The 20,249-nt window shown below is 44.9% G+C and overlaps 3 protein-coding genes across 3 annotated transcripts; all 3 read right to left on the bottom strand.

The window, feature by feature from the left end:
• Positions 1-4,714: 4,714 nt before the first annotated feature.
• On the bottom strand, positions 4,715-7,271 carry LOC135095963 (zinc finger protein OZF-like). Its single transcript, XM_063997114.1, has one exon. It carries the CDS (start codon positions 7,269-7,271, stop codon positions 5,778-5,780), a length of 1,494 nt encoding a protein of 497 aa, XP_063853184.1. The 3' UTR covers positions 4,715-5,777.
• Positions 7,272-7,475: 204 nt separating this feature from the next.
• Positions 7,476-16,520, bottom strand: LOC135095992 (uncharacterized). Its single transcript, XM_063997161.1, has 2 exons — positions 14,094-16,520; positions 7,476-7,510 (listed from the first exon to the last, which is right to left on the bottom strand). The coding sequence occupies exon 1, from the start codon at positions 16,264-16,266 to the stop codon at positions 15,073-15,075; it is 1,194 nt and encodes a 397-aa protein (XP_063853231.1). The 5' UTR covers positions 16,267-16,520; the 3' UTR covers positions 7,476-7,510; positions 14,094-15,072.
• Positions 16,521-18,893: 2,373 nt separating this feature from the next.
• LOC135095962 (zinc finger protein interacting with ribonucleoprotein K-like) lies at positions 18,894-19,712 on the bottom strand. The gene has a single exon (XM_063997112.1). The coding sequence runs from the start codon at positions 19,710-19,712 to the stop codon at positions 18,894-18,896; it is 819 nt and encodes a 272-aa protein (XP_063853182.1).
• Between the last annotated feature and the right edge of the window lie 537 nt (positions 19,713-20,249).

Below are 20,249 nucleotides of genomic sequence, written 5' to 3'. Positions count from 1 at the left end.
CTTGCACTCCAAGTCACACGCCCCTCTGCCAAAGTAACGTTCAGATTTTCCAGCTCCAGTTCATCAACAAACTCTCCAAGCATTTCACCATTCCTGTTCACCTGTTCCCCCAGTATTCCCACATGTGCATTCATGTCACCCATAACTAGCACTCTCTCCTCTCCATGCTCTCTCACAACTTTCTTAAGTATGTCATACTTCCTCCTATTTTCCCTCTCTGCTCTTTCACCCATGACAGTCATGTACGCTACCACCAGTACCACCTTCTCTGGTCTGCCACGACCATCCATGCATTCCACTCTTACTGCAAGCACATCCTCACTACTTGTACACTCCCCCACATCAATCTCCTCTACTTTCAGTCCTCTTTCTTTCTTGTAGAGTAGGGCTACGCCTCCTCCCAGTGTTTCCTGTGCCTTACGCCCCTTTCCAATCATAACATACTCGCATCCCTCCATTCGCACATCATCTCTCAGGTGAGTCTCAGTGAGCCCGACTAAGTCGAACCTCCACTCCCTGAGCTCCTTGCATACATCCTCAAACTTGCCCACACCCCATCCTCTCACATTCATACAGCCAATCTTCACACATTTACTTGCCTGGTTAGTCTCTTTTCTTTCATGTTTGCTGACATCAGTGAGTCCTCCTCGTCATGCATCGTCCACACAACACACCTGCCTCGCCCTCATCCACTCAGCCAGTCGACGTCCTAGCCTCTCATTCCCGTTGTGGTTGAGGTGGACCCCGTCTCTCCCGAAGAATTTGTCCTGGTCAAGGATCCCATCCATGTCCAGGAAGCTCACGTTGCCCTTCTTCTCTGCCATCCATTCCATCTTGATCTTCATGAGTTCCATGCATATCTTGCGGTTCGTTTCTCTTCTAACCTTCTCAGGTAATTGTCTAGAGTCCTTACCGGGCCTTATTACTGGTCTATTCACTTCAATTCTTTTACACATACCTTCACATGCACCTAAAACATCATTTTAAAGTGGGGGACAAATGCCCCCTTCCCTCTAGTCCAGCAAAATTGGGGACATGTGGGAAGGCGGGGTTTTTGGGTGGGGGAGACATAAATCAGCGAGCGATTTTCGGCCTTTCCACTGCCCCTGTAGGTTAGGTTAGGTTAGGTTAGGTTAGGTTAGGTTACGGTATTGGATACGTTTTAACTATATAGAAAGATCCATACTTGGTGTTGAATGGTGTTTTTAAAAAAGTAAACATAGAATCAATCATCTATTGGTTTTGGATGAGGTGTTTGTGAGCGAGTGATGCTGCACTGGACCTGAAGCTCCTAACCTAACAAACATAACCTAACCTAACCTAACCTAACCTAACCTAACCTAACCTAACCTAACCTACAGGGGCAGTGGAAAGGCCGAAAATCGCTCGCTGATTTATGTCTCCCCCACCCAAAAACCCCGCCTTCCCACATGTCCCCAATTTTGCTGGACTAGAGGGAAGGGGGCATTTGTCCCCCACTTTAAAATGATGTTTTAGGTGCATGTGAAGGTATGTGTAAAAGAATTGAAGTGAATAGACCAGTAATAAGGCCCGGTAAGGACTCTAGACAATTACCCCTTCTCATACTGCACTCCTTCCCGTGGGCGCCGCAGGACCCCCACCACAGCCACACACATCTTCTTCTCTTCTGCTGCCCTCACTGCTTCTATCACTTCCTTTACTGTGTCTTCAGCACCTGCCTCTACTAAGTTGTTGCCTCCTCCTTGGACAACTAGCAGGCTTCTCTCTTCCATTTCTTGCACTTCTTCCTTGACTTTCCTCTTGACGTCTTGGATCTTAGCACCTCCCATGCTGGTGCACTCAATTTCCCTTCTCACAAAGTCGGGAGTCTTCCTTACCATGCTGTCTCCAATGACATGTACTGGGGCTTTCTTGATTGCCATTCTCTTCTTCCTTGGGTGTCTGTCTGTTCTGGCCACTTCCACCACTTCTTGCTGGACTTTTCTCTCTTCAGTCTTTGTCGTCTGTGCTTCTGCCTCTTTCATCAGGTTTTCTGTCTGGGTGCTCTGCTCCACTCTCTCTTTTTTTCCTCATCCTGGTTCCTCCATTCATTGAGGCTCTTGCTCAGGCATTCCCTGCAGAGGAACACCAGAAGCTCGAACCCCAGCGCCTTCATGTTGGCCTCCCTCATGCCCGCACAGGCTACATGGAACCAGGCCATGCATCTCTCGTGTGCCACAGCCCTTTGCCTGTTCGCCACACTCTCCTCGCATGAACCACACGCGCTCATCACCATTTTCAGGGTATTTCAGCACACAGGCAAGAGAAACAAACCACAAAACTCAGAGAAAACTCAGAGAGCAAGGCAAAGCCACTTGTACACTTGTTGTCCCGTGTCCCGTGTTGACATCTTGAGCTTCAGCTTGGCGCTACAGGCGGCTCGGTTTGCTCCTGAGTCAGCCTTTGTAGCGACAACTCCTGCTGGGAAAAACAAAAAGGCAAACACAAACTTAACGTTATCCTTCATATTAATTGTCAATACACCTGGCACGCCCTGCATTCTCTCCAAGGACTCCTTCACTGCCTCAATACTCTTTCCATTGCTACAGCTGGCATGCCATGCATTCTCTCCAGGGACTCCTTCACTACCTCAATACTCCTTCCATTGCTACAGCTGGCACGCCATGCACATTGTCTCCAGGGACTCCTTCACTGCCTCAATACTCCTTCCATTGGTACACCTGGCACGCCATGCACATTGTCTCCAGGGACTCCTTCACTGCCTCAATACTCCTTCCATTGCTACAGCTGGCACGCCATGCACATTGTCTCCAGGGACTCCTTCACTGCCTCAATACTCCTTCCATTGGTACACCTGGCACGCCATGCACATTGTCTCCAGGGACTCCTTCACTGCCTCAATACTCCTTCCATTGGTACACCTGGCACGCCATGCACATTGTCTTCAGGGACTCCTTCACTGCCTCAATACTCCTTCCATTGGTACACCTGGCACGCCATGCACATTGTCTCCAGGGACTCCTTCACTGCCTCAATACTCCTTCCATTGGTACACCTGGCACGCCATGCACATTGTCTCCAGGCCGAGTGGTTTCGCCACCCAGAGACACTGGCTTTTCTTATTATTATTTAGTTATTTTCTTTTATGTAAGAGGGCTGTTGGAAAAGGACAACAAAAAAATTTGAATAAAAAGCCAACTTAATGCCAGTTCCTGTAGAGGAGCCAAATGAAATGAGAATAATAAAAATAGATAAATAAAACGATGTCTTGAGCCTCCCCCTCGTTGAAAGACTTGAAGCCACTGGAAGGAGGAAATGCGGAAGCAGGCAGGGAGTCCCAGCATTTACCTGAGAAAGGGAAGAATGAATGAGAACACTGGTTAACTCTTGGGTGTTGTCTCTGCCTGCCTCTCACCCTCCCCCTTCACGCACACCACAACCACCGCAAGCCTTTCACGACATTCCAGGGTGGCCTGTGCACTCTGCTGCCTTCTCTCATGACAGAGCTGCCTACATCTATCTTTTCTCCTCTTACATTCCTCTCCTTCCTATACACAAAGACTCCTGCTCCTCCTCCTCCTCTATCCTGAACATTCTGTGCCTCTCCAATCATCACCTGCTAATCACCATGCACATGCATGCCCTCCTTTGAATGTCTCGCTCGCCATCATCATCACCATCACCACCATCATCATGATGACCACGGGCACAGCTGGCAGCAGTGAAGGAGCTAAGACGAGGGCGCAGTGATGCAGGGCCAGCCATCACCAAACAAGCACACAGACAACACGGTTGGTGACACAACAGGATGGTGAAGAACACGAGGGCAGCCTTTCCCTTCCTGGACGAGAATATGAGGAGCAAAGTCACCACCACGACAATTACACAGAAACTGTTAGCTGCTACACTTGTGTGCTCCCTCACCTGGAGAGAGAGAGAGAGAGAGAGAGAGAGAGAGAGAGAGAGAGAGAGAGAGAGAGAGAGAGAGAGAGAGAGAGAGAGAGAGAGAGAGAGAGAGAGAGAGAGAGAGAGAGAGAGAGAGAGAGAGAGAGAGAGAGAGAGAGAGAGAGAGAGAGAGAGAGAGAGAGAGAGAGAGAGAGAGAGAGAGAGAGAGAGAGAGAGAGAGAGAGAGAGAGAGAGAGAGAGAGAGAGAGAGAGAGAGAGAGAGAGAGAGAGAGAGAGAGAGAGAGAGAGAGAGAGAGAGAGAGAGAGAGAGAGAGAGAGAGAGAGAGAGAGAGAGAGAGAGAGAGAGAGAGAGAGAGAGAGAGAGAGAGAGAGAGAGAGAGAGAGAGAGAGAGAGAGAGAGAGAGAGAGAGAGAGAGAGAGAGAGAGAGAGAGAGAGAGAGAGAGAGAGAGAGAGAGAGAGAGAGAGAGAGAGAGAGAGAGAGAGAGAGAGAGAGAGAGAGAGAGAGAGAGAGAGAGAGAGAGAGAGAGAGAGAGAGAGAGAGAGAGAGAGAGAGAGAGAGAGAGAGAGAGAGAGAGAGAGAGAGAGAGAGAGAGAGAGAGAGAGAGAGAGAGAGAGAGAGAGAGAGAGAGAGAGAGAGAGAGGCAAAGATGGTGCCAGACTTAACCTAACCTAACATGTGAAGGGTGACAAAAAGAAACAGAAACACAACACTTGAGGCAAGGAGAGAGAGGGGCTGCCTCACTACAATATATTCCTGTAGCTGAGGCCCTGTATTACTACACCTGGTGAATACACAAACACTTGAGGCAAGGAGAGAGAGGGGGCTGCCTCACTACAATATATTCCTGTAGCTGAGGCCCTGTATACTACACCTGGTGAATACACAAACACTTGAGGCAAGGAGAGAGAGGGGCTGCCTCACTACAATATATTCCTGTAGCTGAGGCCCTGTATACTACACCTGGTGAATACACAAACACTTGAGGCAAGGAGAGAGAGGGGCTGCCTCACTACAATATATTCCTGTAGCTGAGGCCCTGTATACTACACCTGGTGAATACACAAACACTTGAGGCAAGGAGAGAGAGAAGGGCTGCCTCACTACAATATATTCCTGTAGCTGAGGCCCTGTATACTACACCTGGTGAATACACAAACACTTGAGGCAAGGAGAGAGAGAAGGGCTGCCTCACTACAATATATTCCTGTAGCTGAGGCCCTGTATACTACACCTGGTGAATACACAAACACTTGAGGCAAGGAGAGAGAGGGGCTGCCTCACTACAATATATTCCTGTAGCTGAGGCCCTGTATACTACACCTGGTGAATACACAAACACTTGAGGCAAGGAGAGAGAGGGGCTGCCTCACTACAATATATTCCTGTAGCTGAGGCCCTGTACACTACACCTGGTGAATACACAAACACTTGAGGCAAGGAGAGAGAGGGGCTGCCTCACTACAATATATTCCTGTAGCTGAGGCCCTGTATACTACACCTGGTGAATACACAAACAAAGGTTTACTGCACACACACATTTATTGAGTCACACCTGCACTGCCAACAAAACAAATGCTGGGGCCATGACTCCCCCACACCACCACCACCACCACCACCACACAAAACTGCTGGGGCCATGACTCCCCCACACCACGACCACCACCACCACCACACAAAACTGCTGGGGCCATGACTCCCCCACACCACCACCACCACCACCACCACACAAAACTGCTGGGGCCATGACTCCCCCACACCACGACCACCACCACCACCACCACCACCACACAAAACTGCTGGGGCCATGACTCCCTCACAGCACACACAGGCATGGCTACCACCACCACCAGCTACAGGTGTGGACCCATGTGTCCACACACCACCACCTCAGAAGTGGATCTTCACGTGCCTGGCAATCTCAGCCTTTGTCTTGAAACACTTGCCACAAACATCACACTTGAACTCCCTCAAGCCAGTGTGTCTGAAGGTGTGTTGATTGAGACGAGAAGTGGTGGTAAATCTTTTCCCACACTCATCACACTCATAATTTTTAACACCACTGTGTGTCAGGGTGTGTCTGGTGAGGTTACCCTTGTGGGTAAATTTCTTCCCACACTCACCACACTCATAATTTTTAACACCACTGTGTGTCAGGGTGTGTGTGGTGAGGGAAGACTTTTGGGTAAATTTCTTCCCACATTCACCACACTCATAATTTCTAACACCACTGTGTGTCAGGGTGTGTGTGGTGAGGTTACCCTTCTGGGTAAATTTCTTCCCACACTCACCACACTCATAATTTCTAACACCACTGTGTGTCAGGGTGTGTGTGGTGAGGTAAGACTTGTAGGTAAATTTCTTCCCACACTCATCACACTCATAATTTTTAACACCACTGTGTGTCAGGATGTGTGTGGTGAGGGTAGACTTGTGGGTAAATTTCTTCCCACACTCATCACACTCATAATTTCTAACACCACTGTGTGTCAGGGTGTGTGTGTTGAGGTAAGACTTGTGGGTAAATTTCTTCCCACACTCATCACACTTATAATTTTTAACACCACTGTGTGTCAGGGTGTGTGTGTTGAGGGAAGACTTTTGGGTAAATTTCTTGCCACACTCATCACACTCATAATTTCTAACACCACTGTGTGTCAGGGTGTGTGTGGTGAGGTAAGATTTGTGGGTAAATTTCTTCCCACACTCATCACACTCATAATTTCTAACACCACTGTGTGTCAGGGTGTGTGTGGTGAGGTTAGACTTGTGGATAAATTTCTTCCCACACTCATCACACTCATAATTTCTAACACCACTGTGTGTCAGGGTGTGTCTGGTGAGGTGAGACTTTGTGGTAAATTTCTTGCTACACTCATCACACTCATAATTTCTAACACCACTGTGTGTCAGGGTGTGTCTGGTGAGGTGAGACTTTGTGGTAAATTTCTTGCCACACTCACCACACTCATAATTTCTAACACCACGGTGTGTCAGGGTGTGGTAGTCAAGGCCTTGTCTGGATACAAAAGTTTTGTCACACTGCTGGCACTCAAACTTGCTCTCTCCTCTGTGGACAGAGCTGCCTGCCTCCAGGTGATTCTTGCCACCACACCTGTGCCTCCCCACACCTGAGGCTGGTTGCTGCTGCTGCTGCCGCTGTTGCCGCCGCCGCCGGCCGCTCATGTTGCTGCCCGGCCTCACAACCTCCACCGCAGCACCACTCCCACCAGCACACACCGTGTCCAGTCCTGCAGGGACCCTCGGGGAGGCCAGACAGCCGTCAGTGCCAGGCAGGGCGGCGGCCTGGATGCTGGCCTGGTCTGTGGAGCAGGGAAGAGTGGCGGCCATTACAAACTGTACCCATGTCTCAGAAAGAGCCATTTCTGCAAGCACTGACCAACGTGATGCCGTCTTTGTCACTTGTGGGACGGGTCAAGTCACAAACCCTTCAGTAATTGTCAACTACACACACACACACACACACACACACACACACACACACACACAGACATACTCACAATAGGGGCAAGAATGGTACAGCCTCAGGAGTGAACCAGGGACATCTAAGCACAGTGCAGCACAGCAGTGCACAGGTCTCCCCTCTCTCTCACAGCAAGTGCCTGGAAGAGTGCATCACCTTGGGTCAGTGGTTCTTAACCCTTGGGTCACAGCCCAAAGTTGGGTCACCCACCCACACTTCACTGGGTCGTCAAGGACACAAACACAATTTTTCCCCGGTATACTTGTTCAAAATGTTATCACAGTATTAATGCTGTGCACAGAATACTTACTGTTCAAAATGTTATCAGAGTATTAATGCTGTGTACAGAATACTTACTGTTCAAAATGTTATCACAGTATTAATGCTGTGTACAGAATACTTACTGTTCAAAATGTAATCAGAATATTAATGCTGTGTACAGAATACTTACTGTTCAAAATGTTATCAGAGTATTAATGCTGTGTACAGAATACTTACTGTTCAAAATGTTATGAGAGTATTAATGCTGTGTACAGAATACTTACTGTTCAAAATGTTATAAGAGTATTAATGCTGTGTACAGAATACTTACTGTTCAAAATGTTATGAGAGTATTAATGCTGTCTACAGAATACTTACTGTTCAAAATGTTATCACAGTATTAATGCTGTGTACAGAATACTTACTTTTCAAAATGTTATGAGAGTATTAATGCTGTCTACAGAATACTTACTGTTCAAAATGTTATCACAGTATTAATGCTGTGTACAGAATACCTAACTCGTTAAAGTCTAAGGCTAACCAAATCATGCACACTTGATTGAGCAGTAAGAGTTTCCACTCATTCTGCTCTTCTAGACAGGGTGGAATCAAAAGCTTTTCGTCTCATCAACTCCTCTCCTCTAACTGACTGTCTTCAGCCTCTCTCTCACCGCTGCAATGTTGCATATCTAGCTGTCTTCTACCGCTATTTTCATGCTAACTGCTCTTCTGATCTTGCTAACTGCATGCCTCCCCTCCTTCCGCGGCCTCGCTGCACAAGACTTTCTTCTTTCTCTCACCCCTATTCTGTCCACCTCTCTAACGCAAGAGTTAACCAGTATTCTCAGTCATTCATCCCTTTCTCTGGTAAACTCTGGAACTACCTGCCTGCCTCTGTATTTCCACCTTCCTATGACTTGAATTCCTTCAAGAGGGAGGTTTCAAGACATTTATCCACCAATTTTTGACCACTGCCTTGACCCTTTTACAGGACTGGCATTTCAGTGGGCATTTTTTTTTATTGATTTTTGTTGCCCTTGGCCAGTGTCCTTCTTACATAAAAAAAAAAAAAAACAATTTAACTGTGGAGGGAAAAAAAAAAAAGTCACATTTGCCCCCGGCCTTTCAACATAATTTGAATTTAAATGGAGTGTTTGTGGGAACTGTCACTCCAACAGCAAGGTTAGTGGTGATGGGAATGAATTAAATTAGAGGGTAACAATCCACCGCAACAAGTGGATCCAGCAACGAGGATCCGGGTGGAGCAGATTCACCACTCCGGAGGAAAGCGACATCATTCCGCTCAACCTCCACCTTACAGGCCTAACCAAACTAGCTAACTTAACCTAACTAAAGTAGCTAACCTAACCAAACCAAACCTAACTTAATCTAACCTAACCAAGACTAACTTAACCTAACCAAACTAACTTAACCTAACCTAACTTAACCTAACCTAACTAACCTAGCCTAACTAAATTAACCTAACCTAGCCAAATAAAACCTAACCAAACTAATTTAACCTAGCTAAACTACCTAACCTAACCAAACATAACTTAACCAAACCTAATCACACTAACCAAACTAAACTAACTTAACCTAACTAAAGTCACCTAACCTAACTGGCAAGGCAGAGAAATGAATAAGAAGTGGTCACCTTGTTTCTCTTCACAAAATGTGGCAGTGCGCTGGAAATAATGGCAGCAACAGACAGACTTCTTCCTCGCACTAACTCAAATATTTCAAATTGAGCGCTTCTCCCTCCTCAGGATGAAGTAAAGCGCTGTCATTGGCTAAATTAATCCCTCATGTTTTAATTGGACAGCAGCTGCATTCTCAAACAAAGGAACCAATCACCGTGAACAATTTCACACTTGCCAATAGATGTGACATACACACGCACGAACGAACACCCCCTCACCAGGGTAGACCAGTGCCCTTCTCTGATAAGAAGGGTAAGGAAAGCCACATTAATACTGGGGAAACAGTAAAATACCGTAAGGTTTGGCGCACCTGCAGATCCGCGCTGCCCTTACATTCATCTGAAATAACCTCTACCTGTCTATTCATATGTGAAGAAAGGGTAGCCATCCAGGTGAGTAAAGCAGGTGAGTGAGTCCAAACATCTCCCGTCTTTTCCTCTTTCCACAACTTCCTCCCTCAGTGGGGAAATATGAAAAGTTTGTTGTCCCGTCCCCCGCCCTCCCCTAGAGTACTTATCAGCCAGCCTTCTGCCAGTGACCCTTTATATGTCAGATGTAAACTTGAACACGGCTAGTGAAGGTTACGCTGAGGCAAGAGCAGATATTCTACACATTAACCAAAATCCAAACACACCAGATCCCGGAAGTTCTCCCTAAACACACCGCTCCCTCCCCTTCTGTTTCTTGTGGTGGTAACAGCGTTCATTCTTGCCATTTTAAGGCGATTTTTGGCCAGACACACTCACCTGGACTTCCTTTCCCTCACTTCTACTAGTAATTTTGGTGTGGGCGCCGCGTTCATGTGAATTTTGGTGTTTTTTGGTCAATGTTTACACGTACAACTTTAAACCTTCCTTCAGGACGCCATGAGATTCTGTTAGGCTCGTACAGTTCAGCGTTGCCAGATTGTTTTGGCCATATTATCGTACTACACAGGTTGAAATTATTGTACTTCAGGTAAAATTTTCGTACATATGTAATTATTCCAAATATTATGCAAAACTGCCACTTTCCAAATACAGCAGAATTTAGGTTATATATATATATATATATATATATATATATATATATATATATATATATATATATATATATATATATATATATATATATATATATATATATATATATATATATATATATATATATATATATATATATATATATATATATATATATATAATTACGGTCATTTCGCCCACATGTCAATTTGCCCACAAGTCAATTCGCCCACAGGTCAATTCGCCCACATATATTAAAAAAAATAAATAAATAATCATTAAAAAAAAATTTACATACATGTAAGATTAAGAAAGTGGTGACAAAGAATTAGAAAGAAACTTTGTAACTGATTCAGAAATCAGTTACAAAGAATTAAAAATAAACTTTTATCAAAAGACAGTTAAATAAATGTAATATTCAGAAAAGTAATGACCAAAAAGTAGTTACAAAGAATAAAAAAAAACTTTGATTAAAAGACAGTTACACACATGTAATATTCAAATAGTGACAAAGAATTATAAACTTTTATTAAAATATAGATTCAGCTGCGCACTGGGCCATTCAGGTGAGCACACGCTTTCAGCAACTGATATGCCGATGGCTCACCCCTCACGTGTTCCTCCCAAAGAGTAAATATTTGACCCTGTAAGTTTCTATATTTTTTTTCCGCTGTATCCTCCGTAGCTTTTTTCGGGTACTAGCCTTATGTAGATAGATGTCAATTTAGCCTCTTTGTGGAGAAGGCTTACGAGGAGGTAAAACTGGAGGTTACATCTACATGCAGCACGTTTGTTTAGTCGATTGTGCCAGCCTTCAATGTCATTATTGGTGCAGATAAACTGATTGAAAATACTCCAGCTAGAAGTTGGCCATAAGGAGTTGTGGATCCATGTTCTTGAAATGTACTGCATTATAGTCTGTAACTGGGCTGTGGTAGCTTGACGTGAGAGCCGTTCAAACACGGGACCTATATCTGCCTCAGGCAGAAAAGGAAGGGCCATCACTTTCCGTAAGTATTTGTACGTCCCGTCATCGTGTGTGTATGCATGCTGGAGACCAACCTCTTGAACCTACATAAGTATTTCAAAACAAAGAAATTAGACATTGTATTGTACAAAAGAAAAAAAAATCTGGTCATATTATGGTGATCCAATTTGTTTTAAAACTACTATTCGACGGGTACTATATATAAAAAATCTGTAGGCAATTAGCTAAATTGACTAACCTTTCTCCATACAGCTTGCGTCCAATGGTATACGCATCCCTTGACCTTGGCATTAGGCAAAACCTCAGGCAAGACTTTCCACATTGCTTTCTCACAGTCGATTGTTACGTGCTGAACAGAAGGCTCATTTGGTAAACTAGTTAAAACTTCATGGAAAACTTTTCTGTAGTCACTCTTTTTTCTCCCAGACATAATGACAAATAGTAAGGGGACTTGTTTTGCATGGTCGTCTGCCCTCACAAAAGCGTTGACTGTCGTCAGCAGTGTAAAAGGGTGCCTGCATAGCTTGAACGTGCTATCAATGTACGATGACTTTGCCCTCGTTAGATGTGCTATTTGTTCTGTTGCTGCGAAGATCAAATGGCGGCGTTCACGAACTGATACGTCACCTATAAGGAAGTCGTCAGGAATGTGATTTACTTCTAGCTCAAAATTCAGGTTTTTGGGTTCTGTCGGTCTTAAAATTTGTCTTTGTCTGTTTGCTGTTCTTGCCAAATGCTCTGGCTTAGGCAGACTAGGGCATGGTGCATTTCCTATCTCTTTTAGCAACACATCATCCACTATAGCAGTCGCTGGTTTAAACAGATCTTGTGCTGCCAGTTTCTTTACCTGTAATGTTACTTTAGTGACGATATCGGAGCCAGTTGGTGGTGAATGGTTGTGCAACACGTTGTTCTTCACATATTTTCCATTTCTCTGCGTTACTAGTGCCTTGCATGGGTTACTTTTAGGGCGATTAGTACACTGCCAGTAAGTTACATTCGATCGCTGGATTTTTTTGTTGTAAGTGTACCCATGACTGTCAACGAGCTTATCTCTACCACGCTGTGTGTCCTTTTCAAAGAGCTGGAATGTAACCTCACTTTCTGGCTGCAGTTCAGTATCTTGTATGGCTGGGTCGTCAAGTGAATCCTCTACTTCCATTGGCAAATCAGGTGGGTCATCAACTGAAGACTCTTGTTCAACTCTGCAGGGATGTATGGCTCGTGTTCCATGGCAGGGGTGGCTGGGTCGTCCACTGGATGGGAGGTTGGTTCGTCAGTGAAGGTGCAAGTATTACAGTTCCAATCAATGGAAATACCGGATTTCACAGCTGCCCAGTAATCAGCACGAGATACGCCAGTATTGCATTTCCTGTGTTGCCACCTCCCACACATGTCGCACTGCAGACCTTCTTGCCTTGCCCTTACAGGTACGAGGCACTGAATACACTCGTCTGTGCAGTCTGCCATCTTGCCAGGAACTGTTTTATTCTAGGGTCAATTAGTAATTACAAAACATAGGAAATGAACCACCAAACAACACACACACACACACACACACACACACACACACACACACACACACACACACACACACACACTTCCATAGGCTTTGTGAATAGTTTCATATGAATTAAGTATATTTTCACTCCTTGACTGCCTTACTAAAAAACGTTTATTATTATTATTATTATTATTATTATTATTATTATTATTATTATTATTATTAATATTATTATTATTATTATTATAATGCACACACGCACACACACTCATCCCTTATCTTCCACCTCCTCCCTCCCTCCCTCTCACCCCCCTCTCTTCTTCCTCCCTGCCAGCTTATATCCCACACCATCCCTCCTCCCTCCCTCTTCTCTCCCTACCTTCCTTCCTTCCTACCTCTCTTCCTCTTAGCCCTTCCCTCCTCCCTCCCTGCCATCTCTCTCTCTCTTCTCCTTTCCTCCAACCCCCCTTCCTCCCCCCTCCCTGCTGCCCCCCCCCCTCACATACTTCCCGGTAATTCAGTGGTTGGAGCGCTGGCTTCACAAGCCAGAGAACTGGGGTTCGGTTCCCCGGTTGGGTGGAGATAATTTGAGTGTTTCTCCTTTCAAGTGTAGCCATGAGATAGTTATAATTGTTAGAGTATATTTCTTTGCCATATTTGTAATGCTATGATTGTGCATTGTTGAATTGTTTAACCCAGCTATCTTTAACGCAATTAATTTGTTGTATATGTACATTGTTAGGGTTTACGATTTTGTGATGGAATGTGTTTTTACCAGTTCACGCTAAAAAGAGTGATAGCAGTCGGGACTTTGTGTCATATACTCTGGGAAGACAGCCACAGTAGAGCTCAGTGGTGTGTATTTTACCTGGTTGCATTTACCTATAGCTGTGACATACTAGATATGAGCTATTATCGTAATATCCAGCCTTCGGTATATCCTAGTACTATCTGCAAAATCAGGTTGGCAACCCTGACACAGTGTGGGCGAAATGACTCCACAGTGTGGGCGAAATGACTCCATAGTGTGGCGAAATGGCATGTGGGCGAAATGACCAAATTATATATATATATATATATATATATATATATATATATATAGAGAGAGAGAGAGAGAGAGAGAGAGAGAGAGAGAGAGAGAGAGAGAGAGAGAGTGTGTGTAATGAAAAAAAACAACAATGCCCTCAACAAACAAAACACTTTCCTAAATACATATCATTAATAATTGGAGAAAAACTAAAGGACACTTCGTTAAGTTGTTTACTTACTATGTAGGAGATTACTGGTCTTGTTCTTCTATATATACATCCGGCACGTCGTCAGCAGCCCCGGCACTCTCTTCATTGGAGGAATATAGCACGCTTGATGTCATGTTTTTTATCATTGACTTTGATTGATGGCTTGAAGGTCGTACAGTCACTGCTGGATGTGGAAGCAACACACTGCTTCGCTAGGATGATGTCTCTTACGGTTTCTGTTATTAGCTTATTTCTGTCTTTTGTTTTCACACGGTTTACACTAGAGAAGCAGCGCTCACAGTCAGCATTAGCATGAGGCAAAGAAAGACATCCTAGTGAAAAGTCTGAAACAAGCTTAAACTTGGGGTTTCCATCACTATCCTCCAGAGTTTTTATGGCACACCGAAATTTATCAGGCTGGTTGTACTTGCTTTTGTCCACTTTTTTCGCCATGTTGGTAATGGATTCAGGCAGATCTTCTACGGCAAGCCTCTTCCACTCATCGTCCAGTTGCTGGAGGGTAGAATCATCCTGGGCAATGATTCGGGGAAGGTGTGTCGCGAGGGGCACCAAACTTTGCTCTTGCACTTTGCCCTGGATGCCTAGAACACTGGCTGGCTCCAGCATATGCATTCTTGAAAGGACTTCATCTCCGAAATTAAATCTCTTCCTGATCTGTTCTGCTGCTACTATCAAAAATAATCTGCAGTGGAAGCGAAACTCATACATTTCCTTTTTTCGCTTGCTTAATTCTGGATTGTCTGTTATTGTTTTTAAGACAGATGCACCCAAATACACCTCCTCTAGCATCAGGAACTCACGTTGATATCTTGGATCAACTTTTGAAAGCATGGTTTTCACAATGTATTCATGGTTCATGTACACCAGTAGCAATTCTTTATATAAATTACAAACTTGCCTGTGCAATTCAGTTATGACCACTCTTTCACTTTGAAATAAAAGGTTCAGCTTTTTGGTAATACTTTGGTAATACTGAAGAAAGGAAGCATTAGTAAAGCCTGGTAAATGGATTGTGCAGTTGTTCATAAGCACTTCTAACTGTGCTACCACAAGTTTTCGTCTGTTGAAAATTTAATTCAGTAAACAACATCTGAAGAGGGCCCCACTGCTCAAGCATCCTTTTCACAACAGCCGTGTAGGAAAGCCAGCGCGTTCTACATGGCAATAAAATCCTAAGCTTTTGAGCCCCAGCAAACTCTTGAAATTGTACAAATTGTGCCAATCGTTTTGAAGAGTTCTTGAATGTGTTGTGGACATCATGAGCTAGTTGTTCAATAGCATCAGGTAATTGTTTGCATGCTTCAGAGGCAGATATATGGGCAGAATGGCACACACATTTCATAATAAAGATTCCTGGGCAAAGTTCCTTTAACCTGCTACTCACAGAGTTATTAGGCCCCATCATAGTGCTGCATCCATCAGAACCAAAGCCAATGATATTACAAGTAGGTATACCATTTTCAGTAAATGTTTTCATTATCTCTGAAAACAACCTGACAGCTGTAGCACCTTCATTAGCTTTACTAGGATCACTACTAAATAATGGCACTAAATCCCAAAATTTGGTGACAACAGCATTTCCTTCAACCACTCTTACCATGATGCATAAATTCTGACAGACCGATATATCTGTGGATTCATCCACAAGAATGCTCAACTTGTTCTGCTTCAAGATGTTAATGAGCTCTTGTTTGTGACAGTGTGCCATAACATTACCACACTCTCTTTGACATTTTGTTCTTTTCATTTTCAATTCCTTTGCAATAGCGGAGTCAGAGAAGCAACCTTTCAGGACTTCACACAGATGATCGGCCACACGGAAACTTATATTGTGTTCCACCATAAATGCAGTAAGCCTTATTTCAGCAGCCTTAACAGAATCACTTTTACTAGTTTCATTATCACCACGTGCACTTGTAAATGACTCCATAAGTATTTTGGATGAGGATGGCGCACACATTTTCTTGTGCTTTGCAGTGTTTTCGTGCAACTTGAGAGTTGTGAGCTGGGCGGTTATTTCAACACTGCAAATAAGGCACATGGCCTTACAAGCATCCTTCTTTGCAGGCCCCACCCACGGAAACTGTTTTTCCCACTCGGGCCTATATTTCTGTTTCCGTCTCGCTTTTTTCGGCACTGCACCACATGCCTCCTCTCTCTCCTTTCCTTTCTCTTCAGACATTTTTAACGAAAACTGAAAGTCCTGTCCTGCGTCGCGACGCGCGAGACTGACGACTGACTGACGACTACGAGACTATGGGACGGGGACTCGGGGAGCGGACGGACTGGTCGCAGACAAGAACGAGACCTGTTGTTCACCCGTATGGTGAGACTTGTCTCGTAAGGAAAGCAATACATCTGCCACTTTCAGGTTTTTATTTTGTTATTCAAATTTATGTAAGAAATTTTGCATTACCTGATATTGATAACATTAATTTTCACTCAAATCATTGTATATTTCATAAAAATATCGTACGAATTCTCAAATTATCGTATTATCGTATGAGTACCATTGTACATCGTACACGCGCAAAAATTATTGTACTTGTACAATAATTATCAAACGTCTGGCAACGCTGCTCGTACTCTATCCACTTTATTTATTTATTTACTTTGGATGACATGTTCAGTGTTTTATTTGTTATTTATGTCTCTAAATTATGGAGGATATTTCTAGGGGTTTAATTTTGATGTGGCTGGAGAGATTTTTTTTTTTTTATTATTATTTATGTATTCATTTTGTTTATTTACTTGCATACATTACTGTAAAATTATCAACGAAAATACAATGCTAATTCCTTTTTTGTCTCATTAAATACAAGTAATTATATACACAATGCTCATATTAATGCAAATAAATGAGAAAAATGCGAAGTGAAAGCCAAAAGACGAGCCAGAGTGACGGTGCCCACCAAGTCTTACAAGCACATCACAAACCATGGGGGAAGTGGTCAGGGATGCAACACTGACAGATTTACAGGCCAGGAAAGTGTTTGGCGAGAAGCAACATGCATTCACACAGGGAGGGTTAAGTCTGACCAACCTGCCAGGAAAGTGTTTGGCGAGAAGCAACATGCATTCACACAGGGAGGATTAAGTCTGACTAACCTGCCTGTCCCCTTCCCTGTGACATGACACAGGAGCACCAGAAGCAATGCGTCAGGTCTTTATAAGCAGCTACAACAAAGTTACCAATGAAAAAAAAAAAAAAAAAAAAAAATTATATATATATATATATATATATATATATATATATATATATATATATATATATATATATATATATATATTGCAATTTCTTCCCAGTTGAAATCCTTCCATTGCTACAGCTGGCACCCTATGCACATTGTCTCCAGGGATTCCTTCACTGCCTCAATACTCCTTCCATTGGTACACCTGGCACGCCATGCACATTGTCTCCAAGGACTCCTTCACTGCCTCAATACTCCTTCCATTGCTACAGCTGGCACGCCATGCACATTGTCTCCAAGGACTCCTTCACTGCCTCAATACTCCTTCCATTGCTACAGCTGGCACGCCATGCACATTGTCTCCAGGGACTCCTTCACTGCCTCAATACTCCTTCCATTGGTACAAGAACATGAGGAGGAAAGTCACCACCACGACAATTACACAGAAACTGTTAGCTGCTACACTTGTGTGCTCCCTCACCTGTACAGAGAGAGAGAGAGAGAGAGAGAGAGAGAGAGAAAGAGAGAAAGAGAGAGAGAGAGAGAGAGAGAGAGAGAGAGAGAGAGAGAGAGAGAGAGAGAGAGAGAGAGAGAGAGAGAGAGAGAGAGAGAGGCAAAGATGGTGCCAGACTTAACCTAACCTAACATGTGAAGGGTGACAAAAAGAAACAGAAACACAACACTTGAGGCAAGGAGAGAGAAGGGCTGCCTCACTACAATATATTCCTGTAGCTGAGGCCCTGTATACTACACCTGGTAAATACACAAACACTTGAGGCAAGGAGAGAGAGGGGCTGCCTCACTACAATATATTCCTGTAGCTGAGGCCCTGTATACTACACCTGGTGAATACACAAACACTTGAGGCAAGGAGAGAGAGGGGCTGCCTCACTACAATATATTCCTGTAGCTGAGGCCCTGTATACTACACCTGGTGAATACACAAACACTTGAGGCAAGGAGAGAGAGGGGCTGCCTCACTACAATATATTCCTGTAGCTGAGGCCCTGTATACTACACCTGGTAAATACACAAACACTTGAGGCAAGGAGAGAGAGGGGCTGCCTCACTGCAATATATTGCTGTAGCTGAGGCCCTGTATACTACACCTGGTGAATACACAAACACTTGAGGCAAGGAGAGAGAGGGGCTGCCTCACTACAATATATTCCTGTAGCTGAGGCCCTGTATACTACACCTGGTGAATACACAAACAAAGGTTTACTGCATACACACATTTATTGAAAGTCACACCTGCACTGCCAACAAAACAAATGCTGGGGCCATGACTCCCCCACACCACCACCACCACCATAACCACCACCACCACCACCAGCACACAAAACTGCTGGGGCCATGATTCCCCCACACCACCACCACCACCACCACCACACAAAACTGCCGGGGTCATGACTCCCCCACACCACCACCACCACCACCACCACCACACAAAACTGCTGGGGCCATGACTCCCGCACACCACCACCACCACCACCACCACCACACAAAACTGCTGGGGCCATGACTCCCTCACAGCACACACAGGCACAGCCACCACCACCACCACCACCACCACCACAGGTACAGGTGTGGCCCCATGTGTCCACACACCACCACCTCAGAAGTGGATCTTCACGTGCTGGGCAATCTCAGCCTTTGTCTTGAAACACTTGCCACAAACATCACACTCGAACTCCCTCACCCCAGTGTGTCTGAAGGCGTGTTGATTGAGATGAGAAATGGTGGTAAATCTTTTGCCACACTCATCACACTCATAATTTCTAACACCACTGTGTGTCAGGGTGTGTGAGGTGAGGGAATACTTGTGGATAAATTTCTTCCCACACTCATCACATTCATAATTTCTAACACCACTGTGTGTCAGGGTGTGTGAGGTGAGGGAATACTTGTGGATAAATTTCTTCCCACACTCATCACACTCATAATTTCTAACACCACTGTGTGTCAGGGTGTGTCTGGTGAGGGAAGACTTACAGGTAAATTTCCTGCCACACTCACCACACTCATAATTTCTAACACCACTGTGTGTCAGGATGTGGTAGTCAAGGCCTTGTCTGGATACAAAAGTTTTGTCACACTGCTGGCACTCAAACTTGCTCTCTCCTCTGTGGACAGAGCTGCCTGCCTCCAGGTGATTCTTGCCACCATGCCTGCGCCTCCCCACACCTGAGGCTGGCTGCTGCTGCTGCTGCTGCTGCCGCTGCCGCCGGCCGCTCATGCTGCTGCCCGGCCTCACGACCTCCACCGCAGCACCACTCCTGCCAGCACACGCCGCGTCCAGTCCTGCAGGGACCCTCGGGGAGGCCAGACAGCCGTCAGTGCCAGGCAGGGCGGCGGCCTGGATGCTGGCCTGGTCTGTGGAGCAGGGAAGAGTGGCGGCCATTACAAACTGTACCCACGTCTCAGAAAGAGCCATTTCTGGAAGCACTGACCAACGTGATGCTGTCTTTGTCACTTGTGGGACAGGTCAAGTCACAAACCCTTTAATAATTATCAACTACATACACACACACACACACACACACACACACAGAGACATACTCACAACAGGGGCAAGAATGGTACAGCCTCAGGAGTGAACCAGGGACATCCAAGCACAGTGCAGCACAGCGGTGCACAGGTCTCCCCTCTCTCTCACAGCAAGTGCCTGGAAGAGTGCATCACCTTGGATCAATGGTTCTTAACCCTTGGGTCACAGCCCAAAGTTGGGTCACCCACCCACACTTCACTGGGTCATCAAGGACACAAACACAGTTTTTCCCCGGTATACTTGTTCAAAATGTTATCACAGTATTAATGCTGTGTACAGAATACCTGTGTCGTGTGGGTGCTGTTTGGGGTGATGTGTCCACCTCACTAGTGCAAGAGTTAACCAGTATCTTCAATCCTTGTAAACTCTGCCCTGTCCACCTCACTAGTGCAAGAGTTGACCACTACCTTCACTCCTTCCTTC

Source organism: Scylla paramamosain, unplaced genomic scaffold, assembly GCF_035594125.1.
Source record: "Scylla paramamosain isolate STU-SP2022 unplaced genomic scaffold, ASM3559412v1 Contig2, whole genome shotgun sequence".
Classification (NCBI taxonomy): domain Eukaryota; kingdom Metazoa; phylum Arthropoda; class Malacostraca; order Decapoda; family Portunidae; genus Scylla; species Scylla paramamosain.
Note: the sequence above shows the minus strand (reverse complement) of the source record. Positions and strands in the feature narration are given on the sequence as shown.

What these genes read in the sequence shown, in the direction of transcription:
- LOC135095963 (XM_063997114.1), bottom strand. Translation starts at nt 7,271, where the DNA reads ATGGCTCTTTCTGAGACATGGGTACAGTTTGTAATGGCCGCCACTCTT.
- LOC135095992 (XM_063997161.1), bottom strand. Translation starts at nt 16,266, where the DNA reads ATGTCTGAAGAGAAAGGAAAGGAGAGAGAGGAGGCATGTGGTGCAGTG.
- LOC135095962 (XM_063997112.1), bottom strand. Translation starts at nt 19,712, where the DNA reads ATGGCTCTTTCTGAGACGTGGGTACAGTTTGTAATGGCCGCCACTCTT.